This window comes from Rhinatrema bivittatum, chromosome 1, assembly GCF_901001135.1.
Source record: "Rhinatrema bivittatum chromosome 1, aRhiBiv1.1, whole genome shotgun sequence".
Lineage (NCBI taxonomy): Eukaryota > Metazoa > Chordata > Amphibia > Gymnophiona > Rhinatrematidae > Rhinatrema > Rhinatrema bivittatum.
The window spans coordinates 412,680,216-412,701,859 of record NC_042615.1 but is presented as its reverse complement, the minus strand read 5'-3'; the positions used below and the strand labels follow the sequence as shown (position 1 = coordinate 412,701,859).

At 46.6% G+C, this 21,644-nt stretch overlaps 1 protein-coding gene across 3 annotated transcripts in view; it reads right to left on the bottom strand.

Moving 5' to 3' along the window:
* CLTA (clathrin light chain A) overlaps nucleotides 1-21,644 on the bottom strand; it is a 128,850-nt gene that overhangs the window by 97,648 nt on the left and 9,558 nt on the right. For all 3 annotated transcript variants that reach the window (XM_029602616.1, XM_029602598.1, XM_029602607.1), the window contains exon 2: nucleotides 7,127-7,164. In XM_029602616.1, the coding sequence (XP_029458476.1) occupies nucleotides 7,127-7,164 (38 nt within the window). The remainder of the gene's footprint in view (nucleotides 1-7,126; nucleotides 7,165-21,644) is intronic.

Genomic DNA, 21,644 nt, shown 5'->3' with positions numbered 1-21,644 from the left:
AAGCCCGGGCAGAGGAAGACCGGGGGAGCAGCTGGGTCAGCGGGGGACACACTGATTTAGTAGATTTGTCTGCGAGCCAGATGCAGCCATCAAAAGAGCCATATCTGGCTCGCGAGCCATGGGTTCCCGACCCCTGATCTAGACAGATGAATCCAGAACCAGTGGTATGTACCCAAGCTACTCCCGAATAGGGCAGGAGGCTGCCCCTTGTCCATTCAAAACCACACATGCAAAGGCTGAGTTTTCCCGGGTCTGCACATCCAGACGATTATGCATGGAAAAGGTGTGTAAGGAGGACCATGTCGCAGCTCAGCAAATGTCGCCAAGAGATAATCTAACCTCTACCCATGATGCTGCCTGAGCCCTAGTGGAATGAGCCCTAACCTGACTAGGCAACAGCTGCACAACATCCACATATACAGCTGTGAATACCTCCTTAATCCAGCGAGATATTGTAGCTCCCGAAGCTGGCTCACCCTGTTTACCTCCACAGTGGAGGACAAACAGGCAATCAGTCTTCCTGAGAGGTTAAGAAACCTCCAGATACCTCATATGTCATGTCTCTTAACATCCAAGTATTGCAACAAGCAATATTCCTCCACATCTCTCTATCCAGAGACGGCAGGGAAATGGACCAATTCAAGTGAAAATTCAAGACCATTTTTGGCAAAAAGGAAAAGGAAGGAACCTTACGTAGCTATATCGCCCCTGGAGTCACTCGAAGGAACGGCTCCCCGCAAGACAAGGCCTGCAGCTCGTACATTCTACGTGTAGAACAAATCAACAGTCTCTTCTCCAAGCTGAAAAGTCCTAACCTCTTTAGTCTTTCCTCATAGGGGAGCTGTTCCATTCCCCTTATTTTGGTTGCCCTTCTCTGTACCTTCTCCATCGCAATTATATCTTTTTTGAGATGTGGCAACCAGAATTGTACACAGTATTCAAGGTGGGGTCTCACCATGGAGCAATACAGAGGCATTATGACATTTTCCGTTTTATTCACCATTCAGAGGGGGAAAATCTACCAGAAGTCTTCACAGATCCACATACCATGGTCTCCTGGGCCAGCTTGGTGCCACCAGAAGCACCAATCCTCTGTGATTCTCGACCCTCCGAACTATTCTGCCCAACATGGAATACAGCAGCTTGTCCTCCGGTCATTCCAAGAGAGCATCGATGCCCAATGACTGATTCTTCAGTCGCAGAAGAGATCCAAGGAACCTTCACATTGAGAGAAGTTGCCAGCAGGTCCAGAAATGGCAAACCCCAGCGATGCATTATTAGCCAAAACACCTCATCTGACAATTCACATTCTCCTGGGTCCAGACTCTGCCTGCTGAGAAAGTCTGCTCTTACATTGTCTTTTCCTGCAATGTGCAAAGCTGAGATCTCCTGAAGATGCACTTCCACCCATTCCATAGGATGGACTATTTCCTGCGATACTTGCTGGCTCTTGGTTCCTCCCTGCTGATTGATGTAGACCACTGTTGTTATATTGACCAACATCATCTGGACTGCTCGACCCTGCAACCTGTTGCCAAACTGCAAGCATGCCAACTGGACTGCCCAGGCGTCGATTGATGTTCTAGAGAGACTCTTCTACACTCCAGCACCCCTGCAGTATCAGCTCCTGACAGTGAGCTCCCCAGCCTTGGAGGCTCACGTCTGTCATGAGTACAAGTCAGTCCGGTGAACTTAGGGAAACTCCCTTCTTTAGATGATCCGCTTTTAACCACAACTGTAGTTGAGTGTAAATTTCCATCAACAGGTGGAATTGAATCGAATAGTCTTGAGACTGTGTGTTCCAAAGATACAGCAGAGTCGCCGCCATCAATCCAAGCACAGGCAGATACAATACACATTCCAGTGTGGTCCTGTTAGTCAATAGATGCATCTGTGCTATCAGCTTTTGAATACGGCTCTCTGACAGAACACCTTGCCTGTAATGTGTCAAACCGAACACCAAGATACTCTGAGATAGCTGGAGATTGCTCTTGGCCAGGTTCATGACCCAACCTAACTCCTGCAACAAGGATATCACCTTCCACGAGACCTGGAGGCTCTCTTCCAGATTCTTGGCCCAAATCAGCCAGTTGTCCAAGTACGGATGTACCAGCATCCCATCCTCTCAACTCCACCGCCACCACTACCATGACCTTGGGAAAAAAAAAAAATGTTCTGGGCATGGCGGTCAAACCAAAAGGAAGCATGTGAAACTGATGACTCCCCAAAACCGTGAAACGCAGAAATCATTGATGCTCTAGTTGGATGGGAATATACAGGTATGCCTCGGACAAATCCAGAGACATCAGGAACTCCCCTGACTGTTCTGCCATTATCACTGAGTGCAAGGTTTCCATGTGAAAATGGGTCACATGGAAATGATTGACTCCATGGAGATCCAGGATGGAACGAAATGAGCCCTCCTCCTTGGGCACAATGAAATAAAGGAATTTTTGGCCCACGTTTCCTTGAGACATGGAAACTAAAATCAAAGTCTGCAGGCTGAGGAATCTAGACAGTGTACCCTCCACTGTCTGTCTCTTCTGTGGAGAGTTGCAGGGAGACACCATAAACATGAGGAACACTGCAAAACTTCAGCATATAGCCAACTCATATCACCTTCTGAATCCACTGGTCTGTAGTGATATCAACCCACTTCCGATAAGAGAGGCGACCTCTCCCCTGTTCCTAGAAGCGAGTTGGTACACCTTCATTGGGAGGCCCGGGATGCTCCACTGCCCAAGCCTGCTCCCTGTCCTAGATGAAAGGACTGAGACCTACCCAAAGGTAGAGTCCTCCAAAAGGCCATTCCTCTGTAGGGCCAAAAATCACTTAATATGACCTCTCAAGCTGAAGGAACGTAGCGCTCGTTTCTTATCCTCTGGCAAGCAAGGAACTAGGTACTCACCCCATTTACTGGCCATTTTCTCCAGCTCACTCCTAAACAAGAGTGAGCCTTCAAAGGGCAACTTCATAAGGTTAGACTTGGAGGTTGAATTGGCCGACCAATTTCTCAGCCATAGCTGATGCCTAGCCGCAACTATCGAAGCCACCCATCTGGCCAAAATGTGGACCAAATCGCAGCCCATATCTGTCAAAAAAAAAGAGAGACTGCTACTGGTTATATTACTGCCCTGGAATTTACACCAGACTCAGCGATCTCCTTACAGAGCAGCAAACAAGAGCGAGCCACCAGAGAAGGTCACCGTCATTGCCTCAAAGGTCTACTTAAGGATAGTCTCAATTCTTCTCCTAAGACTAACCGGAGAAAATTCTTTCACTCAACGCACAATAAAGCTCTGGAATTTGTTGCCAGAGGATGTAGTTAGTGCAGTTAGTGTAGCTGGGTTCAAAAAAGGTTTGGATAAGTTCTTGGAGAAGTCCATTAACGGCTATTAATCAAGTTTGCTTAGGGAATAGCCACTGCTATTAATTGCATCAGTAGCATGGGATCTTCTTAGTGTTTGGGTAATTGCCAGGTTCGGCCTCTGTTGGAAACAGGATGTTGGGCTTGATGGACCCTTGGTCTGACCCAGCATGGCAATTTCTTATGTTCTGACCTGCGCATCCTTCAAAGCTGCTCTCCCTTTAACAGGAATAGTCGTCCACTTGGTAATGGAACAAACGCACGCATCCGCCTTCGGAAAACACAATTTTCTCTAGCAATCCGATCCAGGGAATACTGTCCATCCAAGGCTCATTCCCCTTTAAAAATTTGCTTCTGCAGCGCCACATTCAAGATCAATTAATTCTTGAATAACCTCCATAATAGGAAAGAAACATGAGGCATTATACAAGGAAACCAGAATGGGATTTTCCTCTTTTCTCCCCTTTGGCTCAGATATGGATTCAATCCCAGGTACTCCCAGCATCTTCAATGTATGAGAAATGAGATCCAGTAACTCTATGAAAGAATTGCAAAATAGTTCAATAAGGTTCCAATTGCGGAGGAATCTTCCCATCCTCCAGGGAGCGATGATCGGTTTCATCATTTGTGCCATCTAGATCCCTATCGGGAAAACCAGCTCCAGGCGAACTCTGACGCTTACCTGCAGCACCAGGCATGCAGGATTTCACAATCTGTGACTGGATAAGGTTGGTTAGGGCCAAAGACTGCACCTGAAGAAAGAATGCAGTCCTTGAAAAAATTCCAGCCAATAAAACTCAGAAGGTTCCATACAAAACCCAGTGGCAGGTGTCCTTTGCCCACTGAACTCCCTTCCCCTCTTGACGAACCAGTTAGGGAAGCCCCAAGATTAGGTGACCCTTCTAACAGCTCTTTCTCCATTCCTGGACTAGGCTGAGAAGAACTGGGCTTAGTAAAATCAGAGGGGGGGTGGGGGGCAACTTCCCCAAGCCTTCGAACAATGCTGTCACAAGTTAGAAGGAACGCCAGGCTGAGATGGGTCTTCCTCCCTCAGCGTCCCTTTCTTACTCCCTCCCCCCCCACCCCAACATCTTCCAGATGGGGCTGTCTGTTACTAGGAGCCTGAGTGCAGACTGTGAGCCTGGGTTCTCTCAATCACTGGATACTGAAGTAATGTAACTATATAATAAAATCAGCAAACTGATTTTTTGTTTTGGGGGGGGGGGGTGTCTATGATGCACACGCTTGGTCTGAGGCTGGGCACAATGAAGATAATGAAGACCCTCCTCCAGATCCAGCAGTGGTGAAGTGATATCCCATCTCCGAATGTATGTACGGTTTTAAGCTTTCGTACACATACATATAAGTACTGCAGTACTTATATGCATTTCGATTTTTATATTCCGCTTTTTGGCACTTCAAAGGGTAAATCAAAGTGGATTACATTCAGATACTTTAGGTATTTCCCTATCCACACAATCTCTACCACCACTGAGGTGTGCGGTAGAGATTGTTCCTGAGTCAGAACTTGACATCTATTTTCCGAGACACTGTGGTTCTAGCGAAAGGGGACTCTCATGTCTTCATTAGTACTGAAGCCAACATGGCATGTGAAGGGAGGGCTGTAGGCTCCGTTGTAATATCCATTTTCTTCAGAAAGCCTAAGGCCTCAGAGTATGGGTCAAGCATTTTCGGGACCTTCACATTTAACAATGTTCCTAGCTTCTCCACAAAGCAAAAGTATGTCACGACCTCAGGCAAAGAAGTGTGCTCAGGAGGCTCTTCTGGTGGATTAGAGGGAATTCCTGGTGAACTGGTGGGAGAGTTTCCACAGGACTTGGACAGAATCTTCAATTGCAGTGATGGAACTGGGCTACTGTCACTCATCGGAACTAGCGAAGTTCAACAAATCCTCCGGAACCGGGGATTCTGGAGTCTCATGTGGAGAGGCTACAAGTTCTGTATTGTGTGTGGAGCCATTCCTGCTCCAAAGGTGGATGGCTAGGAGAGGCCAGTGGGAAAACTGGAGATTAAACTCAAGGATGCAATGAGATAAAGAAATTCCTAAGGATGTCTTATCTGCAGCATTGCCTGGTTAAACCTGGCATCAGGTGAAAGTTGTAGGATATTGGTCCCTGGTATTGAACCTTGAGGTTGACTCCTGAATAGCGCTTGAATTCCCAAGGGAGCTTCTGGGAGGGAGGATGGATCCCCCACAGGCTAGATTGGGGCTGGATTGGTGGCAGGAGATGCCTTGGAGGTGGTACCGCTGCTAGCAATATGGAAGAGGATAAAGTCTGAAACAGAGAAAGTTAAAGGATCAAGTTAGAACCCCTTGTGTCTGGGTTCGAGTTCCTCTTGAAGGTCTGCAGAGTCGTTGAAAGTCCTGAAGAAAAAAAAAAAAGCTACAACTTTGTGATGACTCAGATGAGGCACTGGAAGGAGGCTACAGTAATAAAGAAAAAGGATAACTCCTGATCAGAAAATGCCTTCTGATCATAGGCTCCTGTGATGGGAACTGCAGAATCCTTCCCAAATTTGGACTTGTCTGCCGCTGATGGTGTGTATCCTTTGAGAACTGAGCAGGACTTTGTCAAAGATATGCCTCCAGAGTCATGACCAGCCTTATGAAAAGTTGGCTTCAAAGGCAGCACTGTATAAGATGCACCCATTCCCTTTGTCTGCGGTGCATCATGCACTGAATGCTTCAGTGCAGTATGTACCTTAGGTATTGAAGCATTGCATAGTGCCTGATTTACTGCGTCGAGGGCAGAGTGTTAACTGCACGATGCATCTTGTGCTTCAGTGCATCATGGCCCGCATGCCTCAGTGTTATGCGCCGATTGCTTTGTTGCATCATGTGTAGTTGTTTCGGAGCATCAATGCGTCAAGTGTCAAACGCTTTTGCGCACTGCGTGCCACACATTTCATTACACCCTGCTTATACTCATCTCGTATCTGGGCCTTTTTAACAGCATGCATGCTCTTTGGAGCAACGTACAGTGCCGACATTTTGCGCACTGTCTTGGCTTCAGGAAGCTTGAGGTGCTGAAACTTGGGCTTTGCAGATGACTTTGGCACTTCTGCCATGCCCATAGACATGGCTCTCCCGTGGATGTCCAAGATGGTGTACCTTGGTCCCCAGAGAGGATTGCAATCAATCTTCTATCTTCTTAGGGCATGGATCTAATGCTTCTGAAATTTAAGATTCTTGATCCCCAGCCTCTTCTCATTTCTGAGTATGGTGTCTTTGGGCCCGTGGAGACATCCATCCAAACAGAGGTAACAGTAGTTATGCCAGTCTCTTGGGGACATGATATGCCCAACAAAAGCAGTATTTGAAACCTGGTTTCTGGGCCATGTAGCACTGAAAAGTGCTGGTTGATTTTTTTGTTTGTTTTGTTTTTTTGTTTTAAGTTGCTGATGCAAAGGTGAGGAGATCAGCATGAGTTGGCCACACGTCCATATAGTGTGCAGAAAAAAAACAAACTAAGGAGATCTACCACAAGTAAGTTGTGTGGGAACTGCCACAAATGCTCAATGGAGCAAAGCTTTGCTAACTTAGAGGGTCAACTCCGCCTCCCTGCCATCGGATTACATCACCTAGACAGCATGACTAAATCAGTCTGCTTATCGACAGGACAAAAAAAAAAGGTATGTACACTTTCTGCATCTGGTTATATATACAAAAAAATTTAAACAATAAAACAAATATATTGGCAGAACGCAACCATTCCAAGTATTTTCATTGTGCCTTACCTGGTAGAATTCTCCATTCATCATTCCATCAACAGCATCTGTAAAACAATCAAGGTTATGCTTATTTCTAATCACATGAAGAAAATATTTTATATTTAATCATTTTGAAAGGGGGACATTATTCCCACTTCATCTATTTTCACATTTCTAGCCCTCAAAACACTGTTCCTTCTACCAGTTTCAGAATAAACCATGCAATGTGCAAATGATGTGTCCATGTCTATGGTCTGGAGCATTGGTTGTACATTTTTTCCTGAGTTACGATGGTGGAAGTGCATTTTGCAAGCAAGACACTACACAAAAACATGTTTCATCGTGGTTAGAGAAGCCACTAGGTTAATTTTGAACTAGTTAAGTCATTTTGCATGTAACTTTTTTTGTATTGTACAAACTTCAAACTTGTTTCTTACTTTATTAAAGCTGGCATTAAAGAAAAAAAAAAAGTGTTACTTTACCAAAAGCAATTTTAAGCCAAAATTAGTAGAAGCAAAGCATCTAGAGATATTTTTAAAAAGCAATCTTTTTAAATTAAATTAAATGAACAGTTATGAACCCCTCACAAGTCCACTTACATTGTAAAATGATTGATAACACAAAGTTGCAGATCCTCCCCATAGACAGCAGGTCAAACTTGCCACATAAGTGGATGATGTCGTCAGGTGGCACAGAGGAGGGAAAAGTTCTCTCAGTTCAAAAAAGCCAAAGTGGTTTTCTGAGCATGCACAGGTAATCCAGTGCAGCCACTGCCACATGAGTTTCCTCAGTTCAAATAGCAAGCTAACCTTCAACTCTAGGGGGAGGAGAATGGGACGGTGTGATTGATTTGTCCTGCTGTCTACCACAACCCACTATTACTAAGCCTTTTTGGTATTACCCAGTCATCATCCTAGGTTAAAGTAAAAATTTGGTCTACTCTGAGGGAACTGGGTATATTCCTGCAGAGAATGAGACAGACTAAGAAGGAACTGGAGAGAAAAGCAGCAGCTGATGTGAAATGGCTGTTGTGTTTTACCAACCCAGCTCTCTGATACAGCTACCAAGTGCTCTCAGAGAAGATCATGCAGAACATTATATGAACTTTCAGGGGGCGGGATTTCTGTTGAAGAGTATACCTCTTCAGTCTTTCTTCTTAGTACTCATAAGTGTTAATGTGAATTGACTCAAGACATTGTTACACCTGGAATGCTGTGCAAATTGATTAGGAGATCAAGATCAGAACTGGAATAGTGAAATCTGGTCAAACAGCATGTTAACTATTTTGGACGTCATGGAATACCAGCAATGTTGAGATTACTTACCTGATAATCTCCTTTTCCTTAGTGTAGACAGATGGACTCAGAACGAATGGGTATAGTATCCGCGTGCTAGCAGTTGGAGACGGATCCGACGTCAGCACGGGGTATATATACCCCCACAGGAAGCGTAGCAACTTAGTAATCTTCCTTGCAAAAGCTGTTATGAATGTGTGTACTGACGCTCAGTGAAAAGTGAAACAGGATTCCCCTGACCGATTGATAGTAGCTGGAGACCGCCAGCATTCCCAACCGGAAGGCGTGAACACCTGGTAGAGTGTACGCTCTTATGGAAACAGATGACATGGCTTACCTTGAATCGGTGAAACCCATGTACACAGGCAGCTGGGCGGGATGCTGAGTCCATCTGTCTACACTAAGGAAAAGGAGATTATCAGGTAAGTAATCTCAACATTTCCTGGCGTGTAGCCAGATGGACTCAGAACGAATGGGATGTACAAAAGCTTTACTCCCAGCCTGGGCGGGAGGCTGCCTGAGGACCATGTAGTACCGCCCTCGCAAATGCTGAGTCCTCCCTGGCCTGGACATCCAGACGGTAGAACCTGGAGAAGGTATGGAGGGAGGACCATGTCGCCGCTTTACATATTTCTGCAGGCGACAGCATCCTGGATTCCGCCCAGGATGCCGCTTGTGCTCTGGTAGAATGAGCCTTGACTTGTAGAGGCGGAGACTTCCCAGCCTCCACATAAGCTGCTCTGATAACTTCTTTAATCCAGCGGGCGATGGTGGGCCGCGAGGCTGCTTCACCTTGCTTCTTCCCGCTGTGCAGGACGAACAGATGGTCCGTCTTTCGTAGTTCTTGTGTCACTTCCAGATATCTGGGCAGTAATCTGCCAATGTCGAGATTGCGCAATAAACTCCCTTCTTCAGATTTCTTCAAACCCGCCGTAGTAGGCAAGGATATGGTTTGGTTAAGATGAAACTGTGAAACCACTTTCGGTAGAAAGGAGGGGACCGTGCGAAGATGGATAGCCTCAGGAGTGATTCGGAGAAACGGATCCCGACAGGACAGTGCCTGTAGCTCTGATATGCGGCGTGCTGAACATACAGCCAGCAAGAACACCATCTTCAAGGTTAGAGAACGGAGAGACAGGCCCCAAAGGGGTCTGAAGGTGGATCCCGCGAGGAAATCCAAAACAAGGTTGAGGTTCCATAAGGGCACAGGACACTTCAGTGGCGGACGAATATGCTTGACTCCTTTCAGGAAGCGAGAAACATCTGGGTGCTTGGCAATGGTCTTGCCATCCCTCCTGGGGCCATAGCAAGACAGCGCAGCCACCTGAACCTTGATGGAGCTGAGGGAGAGACCCTTCTGAAGTCCATCCTGCAGGAAATCCAACACAACAAGGATTGTGGTCGAATGTGGATTGGTGCCATGAGTGTCGCACCATGCTTCAAATATTCTCCAGATCCTTACATAGGTGAAGGATGTGGAAAACTTGCGAGCTCGGAAGAGTGTATCTATCACGGGCTCCGAGTAACCTCTTTTCTTCAGTCTAGCCCTCTCAATGGCCAGACCGTAAGAGAGAATTGAGCTGGATCCTCGTGGAGGATGGGACCTTGACGTAGAAGGTCCCGGAGAGGAGGCAGGGGAAGGGGCTCCCCTGCCAGTAGTCTTCTCATGTCCGCGTACCAGGGTCTTCTTGGCCAATCTGGTGCCACTAGAAGAACTAGGCCCCGGTGTTTCCGAATCTTGTGGATGATGGCACCCAGCAGAGGCCACGGAGGAAAGGCGTATAGCAGAGTCCCTGGAGGCCACTGCTGAACCAGGGCATCGATTCCGTGGGAGAACGGATTGCGCTTGTGGCTGAAGTATCTGGGTACTTGAGCATTGGCCTTGTCCGCCAGTAAATCCATGTCCGGAATCCCCCAGTGATCCACAATCATCTGGAAGGCTGTGGGTGACAGCTGCCACTCTCCCGGATTTAGATGTTCTCTGCTGAGGAACTCTGCCGTGGTGTTGTCCTTCCCGGCAATGTGGACGGCGGAGATGACCTGAAGATTCGCCTCTGCCCAAACCATCAGTGGGGCGATCTCCAGAGATACATGTCGGCTTCTGGTTCCGCCCTGATGGTTGATGTATGCCACCGTGGTGGCGTTGTCTGACATCACTCTGACTGCTCTGTTCTTCAGTTTGTGAGCAAATCGAAGGCATGCCAATCGGACTGCCTGAGCCTCTAGACGGTTGATGTTCCACGCTGACTCTTCTCCGCACCACCGCCCTTGTGCGGTGAGTCCATCGCAGTGTGCTCCCCAGCCGCTCAGGCTGGCATCCGTGGTGAGTAGAGTCCACGTGGGGGAGGACATCCTCGACCCCTTGCTCATATGGTCGGGCTGCAGCCACCACCGTAACTGTGTCCGGACTCTGGCAGGCAGAGGCAGGTGCGTGGAATAGTTCCGTAGACGAGGGCTCCAGCGAGAGAGCAGGGAGTGTTGGAGAGGTCTCATATGGGCCCTTGCCCAGGGTACCACTTCCAGGGTGGATGCCATGAGGCCAAGAACCTGCAGATAATCCCAAGCTATGGGCCGACTGGCTCCCATCAGGTACTGGATACGCGTCTCAAGTTTCAACCTTCTCTTGGCAGTGAGACTGACTGTCTGCCTGGGTGTCGAATTGTACCCCCAGGTATTCCAGCGACTGTGAAAGCTGTAGGTAACTCTTGCCGAGGTTGATTACCCAGCCCAGGCTTTCCAGAAGGGCAATCACTCTGTCGGTTGTCCGAAGGCTCTTCTCTCGTGATTTCGCCCTGATCAGCCAATCGTCTAGGTAGGGATGGACCAGAATCCCACTGGTCTGACGTGATCTCGACCCATCTGGGGTAGAAGAGGGTTAACCTGCCCCCTATGGCTCCGTCCCCCAGATGAATCGGCGAATTCTCATTGGGAGGCGCGGCCGGGACCTGAGCCCGGGCCTGCTCCCCTCTTGCGCTGCTTGGTCCGAAAGGACTGATTCCTGGCCTGAGGACGTGGTGCCTGGTAGTGACCCCTATAGGGAACAAAGCGCTGTGAACCCCTGCCCCTGGAGGGCCTTGGAAAGGCGCGCTGGCCCCTTCTGAACCGATCTTCCGGCAGTCTAGGCACTGGAGAGGCACCCCATGTGCTGGCCAGTTTATCAAGGTCGCTACCAAAGAAGAAAGAGCCCCTAAAGGGCAACCTGGTGAGGCGTGTCTTTGAAGGTGCATCAGCTGACCATCTCCAGATCCAGAGCTGCCTCCTGGCGGCTACGGAGGATGAGATCCCCTTAGCTGTTGTCCGGACCAGGTCTGATGCAGCATCCGTGAGGAACGAGAGAGCTGACTCCATGTCAGCTGCTGGAGCGTTGTTCCTAACCTGTGACAAACAGGCACGCGTCACCACTGTGCAGCAGGTCGCGATCCGCAAAGATAGAGCTGCCACCTCAAAGGTCTGTTTCAGAATTGCATTCAGTCGCCGGTCATGAGGCTCCTTGAGGGCCGTCCCCCCTTCAACTGGAATGGTAGTGCGCTTGACCACTGCGCTAATCAAGGCATCCACCTGAGGGCACGCCAGCAGGTCCTGGATAGCCGGTGCCAATGGGTATATGCCCGTCAGGGCCCGGCCCCCTTTGAAGGAAGCCGCTGGTGCCGCCCATTCTAAATCTATCAGTTGTTGTGCCGCTTGCAAGAATGGAAAATGGCGGGCTGTAGGACGAAGACCTTCCAGCAGGGGGTTCTGCGCAGAGGGTACCGTAGCGCTGGGACCTGTAATATCCAACTCCGCCAGACACTGAGACACCAGGTCGGAGAGATCCTCCTTAGGGAAGAATCGCCTCATGGTTCTATATGGCTCAATCCCTGGGGGAAGTTCCCCCTCGTCCGGGAGTTCGGACTCGTCCGGTGAAACCTCCTGGTCTGATTGATCTGGACTGTCCAGCGGCAGGAGGTCCCGCTCACGATAAGGGCGTGAGGGTCCAGGAACAGGATCCGCAGGAGCCGCCACCGCAGTAGCCGCCGCAGTCGCAGCCACCGCAGGAACCGCAGAAACAGCAGGAACAACAGGAACCGCAGGGCCTGGACGGGAAGCCGTTTGCATCTGTACAAAGGCATGAATCCCCTTAAAGAGATCCACCCAGGAGATGGAAGCAGCCTCTAATCGCCGGGGTACAAGATCCCCCGGGATTCCCAATTGGTCGAGACTGCCCGCTAAATCCGGGGTAGCCCCTGGGGAACTGTCAGCAAATCGTGGCTGAGACTGGTCCTGGCCCGAGGGTCCCACGGTCTCCTCACATTGGGCACATAGGGAGTCTGGCTCTTCACTGTGCGTGGCTCGAAGCTGGCATGCAGAGCAGAGGCCAAGGGCTTTAATGCCTGAGGCCGGCGGCGCCGCCGCTGAAGACGCTGAGGCGTTCTGTTCCATTGGAAAGTATGCGCTGAATGCTTAATAGAACAGGCGCACAATAATAATATGCGGCAGCAATAAGCGCTGAATACAACAGGCGCACAATAAGAATAATATGCGGCAGCAATAAGCGCTTAATACAACAGGCGCGCAATAAGAATAATATGCGGCAGCAATATGCGCTTAATACAACAGGCGCACAATAATAAGAATATGTGGCAGCAATATGCGCTTAATACAACAGGTGCACAATAAGAATATGCAATATGTTCTCAGCAATAGGCGGCCATGAAAACAGCTCAATTGTATGCAATATGCTCTCAGCAATATGCAGTTAGCAATACACGCTCTATGGCTGTCAATAGGCTCTCAGCAATAAACGGTTAGGAATTAATTTATTTATTTAAAAGTTTTTTATATACCGCACATGGGGTCACTTACGTGTCCGTCTTGACGGTTTACAAGTTTACATACATAATAAAACAAATTTAAGTATATAACATAAACATAATTCACATACATAAAAATAAAATAAAATAATTCTTTCATAGCAAGTGTCAAACGGATATGGATAATTCAGGATATTTAGGTGATAGTACTGTAATTGTTTGCATCGTTGAATAGAAAAGTTTTAACCAGCTTTTTGAATTCGTTTCGGTTAGGTGTCATCCGGATATTGTCTGGTATTGAGTTCCACAGAGATGGGCCAAAAACCGAAAAAGCTCTTTTCCTTGTTAGGGCTAGGCTGGTGGATCTGACTGACGGTATTTCTAGTAAACATTTATCGGTAGATCGAAGTTGTCTTGTTGGTTTATATATGTGTAGCATAGAGCAAAGCCATACAGAATTAGGGTTATAAAGTAAATTGTGAATAGTGGTTAAGATCTTGTATTTTATACGGTGAGTAATGGGAAGCCAATGTAAATGTTGTAGTATTGGAGAAATATGTTCTCTTTTTGAAAGGTTGAATATCAGTCTAGCAGTAGCATTCTGGATAAGCTGAAGTGGATGTAAAGATGATAGTGGAAGTCCAATGTATAGTGCGTTACAATAGTCCAGGTTTGATAATATTAAAGCTTGTGTTACCGTTCTGAAGTCTGATGGCAACAAAAGTGGTTTTAGTTTTTTTAACATATGTATTTTGAAAAATGATTTTTTGACAGTTTCTGATATGTGTTTTGATAGGGATAACTTGGAATCTACTGTTATACCAAGATTTCTATCATGGTTTGTTATTAGTATAGATTGTCCATCAAAAGTGAATGTTTTTGGAGGGCATTGGCTGGAATCAGGAACAGTAGATAGGTAAACTAGTTCTGTTTTCGCTGCATTCAGTTTGAGTCTGTTGTGGGCTAACCAGGTTTTTATTGTTTCTAAATAGATTTTGAGTAATGAAAGTGTTTTGGTCCATGATTCAGGAATACACGCTCAATGGCATTCAATAGGCTCTCAGCAATAAGCGGTTAGCAATACACGCTCAATGGCATTCAATAGGCTCTCAGCAATAGGCTCTCAGCAATAAGCGGTTAGCAATATACGCTTAATGGCATTCAATAGGCTCCCATCAATATGCGGTTAGCAATACATGCTCAATGGCATTCAATAGGCACTCAGCAACAGGCGGTTAGCAATACACGCTCAGTAGCATTCAATATGCTCTCAGCAATAAGGCAATATACGCACAAGGAGGAATAGAGCCGCGCCTATTACGGGCGCTCAATACCTGAACAAGGCCCACAAAATGGCACCCTCCACAGCGTGCCACGCCGCCGATCCTCTGTTCCTCGGAGACCAGAAATAAGAGATGTACGCCTTACCTGGTCCTCGGCGCTTCCCGGCTGGAACCCGGGCGGTCTCCGGCTGCGGGAGGAGAGGGCAAGTACCTTCACCGCCGCGTTTGAGGATATGCACCCGCTGCCTCGTCCACGCCGGGACAGAGGCGCCTCGTATGCCTCACCCGAACCTCGCCCGGGGGCTATGTCCCTGCCGCGATTCGGCCACCAGACCAAGGACTTAGACCTCCGGGGGATCACGGAAATCACCCCAGGAAACTCTACTGGGGGAGGGACCTTAGGGTATCACTGCAGGAGTGCGGGGCTCGATGTTGTAGAAGTTGTAGTTGAAAGAAAGTAGAAAGTAGATTTGGAAAACACGCTCAGCGAGCGTGCAGGCTCTCCAAACTGCTTTGGAGACGGAAATTACTAAGTTGCTACGCTTCCTGTGGGGGTATATATACCCCGTGCTGACGTCAGATCCGTCTCCAACTGCTAGCACGCGGATACTATACCCATTCGTTCTGAGTCCATCTGGCTACACACCAGGAAATTACATTTCTCAGGATAGAAACATGCCATTTTGACAAATAAATTCAGCAAGTTGGAAATAAATCAACTGTTATTGACATAGGGAAGATAACTTTCAAAACTTCACATACACCCATGTATGCATGCAAATTTACTAGTGTATTTTTTAACCTATGCACTTCATAAAATGAGTACACATGCACGCAAACATGGCCATGTATGTAAAAATCTTAAGTGCACAAGTTTGGACGTATTCAGAAAAGTAGAAGCACTTATCTGGATACGTTCTGATTTATGCAAAGTAGCAGCATTAGCCAGGTATGTCTTAAAAAAAAAAATATATATATATATTTATCCAGGTAAATTCAAATGTGTCCATTTAAGTAGCAGCAAAGCTACTACTTAACCGGATAAATTGGAATTTTGCCCGATAAATGTTCACAAATGATAACCCTGCATATTTGCACTTCAAAATTTTAAAGGTATACAGGAATAGATTTTACTCGCATAACAGACACATTTACCCCCATAAATCTGCTTTTACATGCATAAGTCAGGGGATTTTATAATATATGCACGGCAATGAAATAGTTTTACCAATTAGTCTACTAGATCACCTAGTCCCATTTGCAGCTCATGAAGACCCTCCTGGCTCTTCAGCCTGAAGTCCCCCACATTACACCCAAACCTTCAACCCAGTAATTTTTTCAATTTTAAGATGTTTACAGTCACTTACAGATAGTGAGCAGGTGTAAATATACACAATTAAAATAACTGTGCTCGTCACTTTGGCAGATTGTAAAATAGCAACTTATGTACATAAAAGTTGGCCCCCTCCCCAGAACACATCTGGGCCTGTCTTTTTTTTTTTTTAAATACATGTGCAAATTTACTTGGAGTCCCTGATTTTTGCGCATATTCTGCTGTTTCTAAAATAGTATATATACTTGCATATACTGTATGCTAATTTTATTTATTTCTATGCCATCGTTCTGTTAGACAATCAGAATGGTTCACAAAATTAACATTCAAATTAAAATACCAAATTGATTTTATGTACCTAAGTCACTTGACCTCAATTCAACCTTTAATCACACTTGACTATGTCAGGCTATTCTCCTCATCTTGTCTAATAGCCAAGTTTTTAATCCTTTCCTAAAAATGTTAAGATATTTTTTAATTAAGTCTTTGGGTAGCAAGTTCCACACCCTTGGTCCAGCAATTAAGTGCTCTCTTACTTCTTGAGAAGTGAGCACTTTGAATTAGGGATGTGAATCGTTTTTTGACGATTTAAAGAAATAGTCAGATAATTTTTAAATCGTCAAAAATCGTTAGAGTCGCGATACAATAGAAATTCCCCCGATTTATCGTGAAAAATCATAAATCGGGGGAGGGGGGAGGGCGGGAAAACCGGCACACCAAAACAACCCCTAAACCCACCCCGACCCTTTAAAACAAATCCCCCACCCTCCCGAACCCCCCAAAATGTTTTAAATTACCTGGTGGTCCAGTGGGGGGTCCCAGCGCGATCTCCCGCTCTCGGGCCATCGGCGCCATTTTGGCTGCCACTAATATAAATGGCGCCTATGGCCAGATAAAAAAAACCCCCACCCGACCCTTTAAAATTACCCCCTTAGCCTCCCCCGACCCCCCCCCCCCAAAAACTTTTTACACATACCTGGTGGTCCAGGGGGGCCGCGGGCAGCGATCTCCCGTTCCCAGGCCATCAGCTGCGCTAAAAAAAATGGCGTCGATGGCCCTTTGCCCTTACCATGTGACAGGGCAAAGGTAGCGCCAGCGCCATTTTGAATATTGGCAATATGGCCCGAGTGCAGGAGATCGCTCCCGGACCCCCAGGGACTTTTGGCCAGCTTGGGGGGGCCTCCTGACCCCCACAAGACTTGCCAAAAGTCCAGCGGGGGTCCAGGAGCAACCTCCTGCACTCGGGCCGTATTGCCAGTATTCAAAATGGCGCTGGTGCTTCTTTTGCCCTCACAATGTCAGAGGCCAACCGTCAGCCTCTATGACACATCCCTTGTTCTTCCCATACTTTTGTCTTGTCTTGTCTTTCAGTCTTGATCAGACTGTAAGCTCCAACGAGCAGGGACTGCCAGGTAGCGCGCTACAAGTGATTAGAAATGCATGCAGTGCAAGTACTCAAGTGACAGGACGTAGTCTAGTTATTTCGCATGTGTGTAAGTGATAGATAATAAAGGAAGCAGCACATTTGTGCAAGTGGAAAGTTGTGTGAATGTTTGCAGAGGGCCGCAGTGCTCTCCTGCCAACAGAAGCCAAAAACTGAGATAGAGCTCCTGTCAAACCCCCAGCCAGCTGTCTGACCTTGGTCCTGGTTTTACCCCATCACATCCATGGGCCTGCACCTCTGATTTTGTTAGGTAAGGCAAGGCAGAACTACAAATCCTTGCATGCAGTGGGGTAAAATCAGGTCTGACCCTGCCAGAACCTTAATAACTGGAGAAATCTGGGAACGTGTGATGAAACATGTATTGATGGTGGGAGAAAGGGAAGGGTAGAGGCTGTCAAATATGCCTCATACCTTGGTATTGTTTTGTAAACGTTACATTATACTTTATATTTTCTGTACTGCTTGATTATGGGATTGCTAAGTAAAAAACTGATTTTCAAAACCTGTCAACAAATTATATCTAATGTAACATAATATATACCCCCTGTATAAAAAATAAATAAATAACCCTGCAGACAATAGCACTTGTGTTGAATCTTGTTAAAATGCAAAAAAGAAGAGCCAGAGTACGTCACAAAAATAAAGTAGGTCCCTATGGAACACTCCCTCCTGTATCCTTTCATTGTTTCCACATCACTGGAAGTCCCCAACAAGGCGTTACAATTAAACATTATCAATTGTGCATTGTATATAAGGACCTAATTGATCTAAAGACAAGTGTGGACCAGAAATGTTAATTTCATGTCCAAACGTGACTGATGTGGGTATTACAACTGACTGACTGGAGAGGTGGGTCCCAGACGAGCCAAAGGGCAAGGGAGAAGGTCGATTAAGACATTTCCACTGACTGAACTGACCACAGTAATAGAATTTTGGGGTGGCTGCAAAGAGTTCCTGACCTCAACCCTGTCCTCTAAAACATGTTACTTTCTTGACCACTGTTTTCCTAGCGTGTAGACAGATTGACTCGGAACCAGTGGTTTATGCTCCTCTGCCAGCAGATGGAGATGGAGTAAGCCGATGTCACAGTATATATAATCCTGCAGCAACCCCAGCCTGCCAGTATTCTCAGTCTCCAGCAGATGGTAAACGTGCATGTCCTATGGGGATTGCTTCATGTTTTTTCAAAGGAGAAATTTGAAATTCTGACTTAAGGAAAAGAAAGACCTGCAATCCTGCAGTGATAAAACGTCATTCTCCTCCCCCCCCCAGTTGAGAATTCCTGAGGTGATTTCCGTGGTCCCTCAGAGGTGTAGCTGGGTCTCCCAGTGTGGGCTTAGCTGCGAGACAACGGTGGTGCAGGAAGCCAACTGTGGCAGTGAAAGCAGATGCCCTCTCGCTGCAGCCGGAGACTCTCTACTCAGCTGGTAAACGCTGAGCTTAGGTAAGGTTAAGAAAAAAAAAACAAACAAACCAAAAAAAATCCAAAAAAGTTCTACCTTTTAAGCAGAGACAGTAAGAGGGGTTTAGGGACTTCTCCAGTCTCTGTACTCTGCATGCCATACAGACATTTGTTCCCGTTGGGGTTGGGGAACTGGGCACCATGGCGGGTTGAGCGGCCCTGGTGAGCTAGGCCCTGCAGTTAGGCTTTTTCCTTGCTCGCTGTGTGGTAGGCTGCGGCAGCAGTTTTTGCGTGCTCCTGTTCATGGTGTGCGCAGTATGTTGGCTTGTTTTTGGGGGGTACCTTTTACACGCACAACTTTTGGTCTTTGCATGCTTCGGGAATTGGTGCATAAGTTACACTTGCGTCGTGTCTCGCTTGCTTCTGCAGTGCTTAAGTTTTATGCACACAAATTTTTGAGCATGAGCCATTCAGATGCACATTTACCGCTGCAATGGCGCTGGTAAGCAAAAAGCCGAAGCGTCTTCCTATTTTGTGTTGCCAGCCATATTAGGGCTTCTCATCGGAGCACCAAGGCAATTAGTATATAGTGAAAAGGGAAGAAGGCCCAGGACAGAACCCTGAGGCACACCAATTGATAGTGGAATGGCAGTAGAGGAAGAACCACCAGAGGAATGGGAGGGGTAAGAAAAGAACCAAGACAGGCAAAGTTCTGAAATCAAAGTGAGGACAGAGAATCAAGAAGTAGATAGTGATCAACAGTGTAAAAAGCAGCAGAAAAGTCAAGGAGGATAAGGACAGAGTAAAGACCTTTTGGCTTTAGCCATAAACAGGTCATTGGAAACTTTAGCAAGGGTTGTTTCAGTTGAATGTAAAGGATGAAAACTAGACTGGAGTGGATCAAGACTTGGTTGATGTTTTGATTTTCTTACAGTGGCAGTGAACACATAGTTTGGAGGCAGAAGGGAGATGGGATGATAGTTGGCAGTACAGATAGGATCCAGTGAGGTGTTGTGTGGGTGGGTTTGTTTTTTTTTTTTTAAAGAGTGATATGATTACAGTATGCTTTGAGGATGTGACAAATGGAAGGGATGACTGCAATGGAGATGGCCTCAGGGAGTTGGCAAAGGGGAAGTACCCTTTTGGAACGAGATGGGATATTTACTTTGAGTAAATACTCCTGCGTGCTCTTTCCTTCTGTGCCCTGACAAACTCATCTGCCAACTGGCATATTTTGCTTGCCAAATCAACTGACTGCAAGGCAGAATCAATAAGCGAAGTGGCTCCCACTTCTCCTCTGGAGTCCCCATCTGCAAAGCTATTGGGTTACAAATGGGGTGGTGGAGGGAGTTTGATAGACTTCCTGCTTTAGTAATCCAGACCAAATTCATTATAAAGTGGAGGTCTAGGTCTGGGTTGCCTTCCAGTGTGTGTAAAAAAACAAAAACCAATATCCTTGGAACTCTCCTCAGTCTCACTCTGCAGAAATTTTGTTAATTGGGGATAAAGGTGCTTACTGGAGCTGAGGCTTCTGGGATAAGACATCTTTTCCTTCTGATTTCTAATTTGTTTTGTCTGCACGGCAGGTACTTGATAAATTTTAGTTGTTTCTGTGAACCAAGCAAAATAACTATCCCATTGAGTTTGTAGAATTTTACTGCCTTTTTGCCTTGGATTCCACAAAGATGAACAATTTTATCAGTCAAGTGGTTCTCAACCCTGTCCTTGGGGATCCCCCCAGCCAGTCGGGTTTTCATGATATCCACAATGAATATGCATGAGAGAAAATTTGCATATTATGGAGGCAGTGTATGCAAATTTTCTCTCATGCATATTCATTGTGGATATCATGAAAACCCGACTGGCTGGGGGGGTCCCCAGGACAGGGTTGAGAACCACTGTTCTAAAGGAAACTTTCTTAGGATTATTTAAAAATCTGGAAATTTTCTGAAAATGGATATACATCTAATAGGCAGGTATCCCTTTTGGTGGACAAAATTATTTTGTTTCCGTGATCCCCATTCCCTCAATTCACACAAGGCTTTCACACAGAAAGGTTTATCAGCATGACTGACAGAACTTACAGGCCGATACAGTACAGCACGGCCGCAGTTACCCCGTTTCTAACCCGCTGTGTACTCACAATTTCACCGCGTAAGTCTAACCCACGATTCACTGTTTTTACCGATCCTTACCGCTATAACTCGACGTGTATCCCTTTCCGCCCGCGGCATGTATATGTATGTAAACGATCAGACTATCGCCTTTTTAACCTGCTATCTTGCCACGTCTTTAACCTACTAATTTACCGCCTACCCTGACCCTTGCGTTAGTGTGGTGAACTTAGCCGCCCAGTCCCAAACCAACCCAATCCAAGCCCCAGCAGACAGACGAAATTTAGCCGCCCAGTCCCAAACCAACCCAATCCAAGCAAGCAGAGAGACGAAATTTCACAGTCCCAAACTTTCCCCCAGCCCCCGCTCACCAGATTAAGACTTCACAAGGGGACCGGTAACTGAAAGGGAGGACTAAGATGTTTCACTCCCTTCAAGAAATCAGCCACATCAGGATGAGATAAGACTTAAACATTCACCTGGCCCCTGAAACAAGCAAGAGTTGCTACCTGTACCTTTAAGGAATTAAGGGCGTCCCTCCTGACATGACCTTAATTAGGCCATCATCAGGCTGGTAAAAACCAGGCTTAGTAAAATCAGATGAAGTTAATTTTTCCTGAACCTCTAAGCAGTGCTGACAAGTTAAAGGGAACGCCAGGCTGAGATGCCCGAATATGACAGGTAGCACACAGGGAAAGGCGCTTAGGTTTCTTAGCCACTGGCGCCATTAATTCGTCAGCACACTTAATAGGCGACTAAAGATGTGCATTCAGCCGAGTTCACGCTGAAAAAGTTTAGGGGCACAAAATTTAGGCATCCCAAGTCTATGCACTGTGAAACTAAATGTACTGTCACTGCGCCAAATTTGGGAGCACAACCAATGT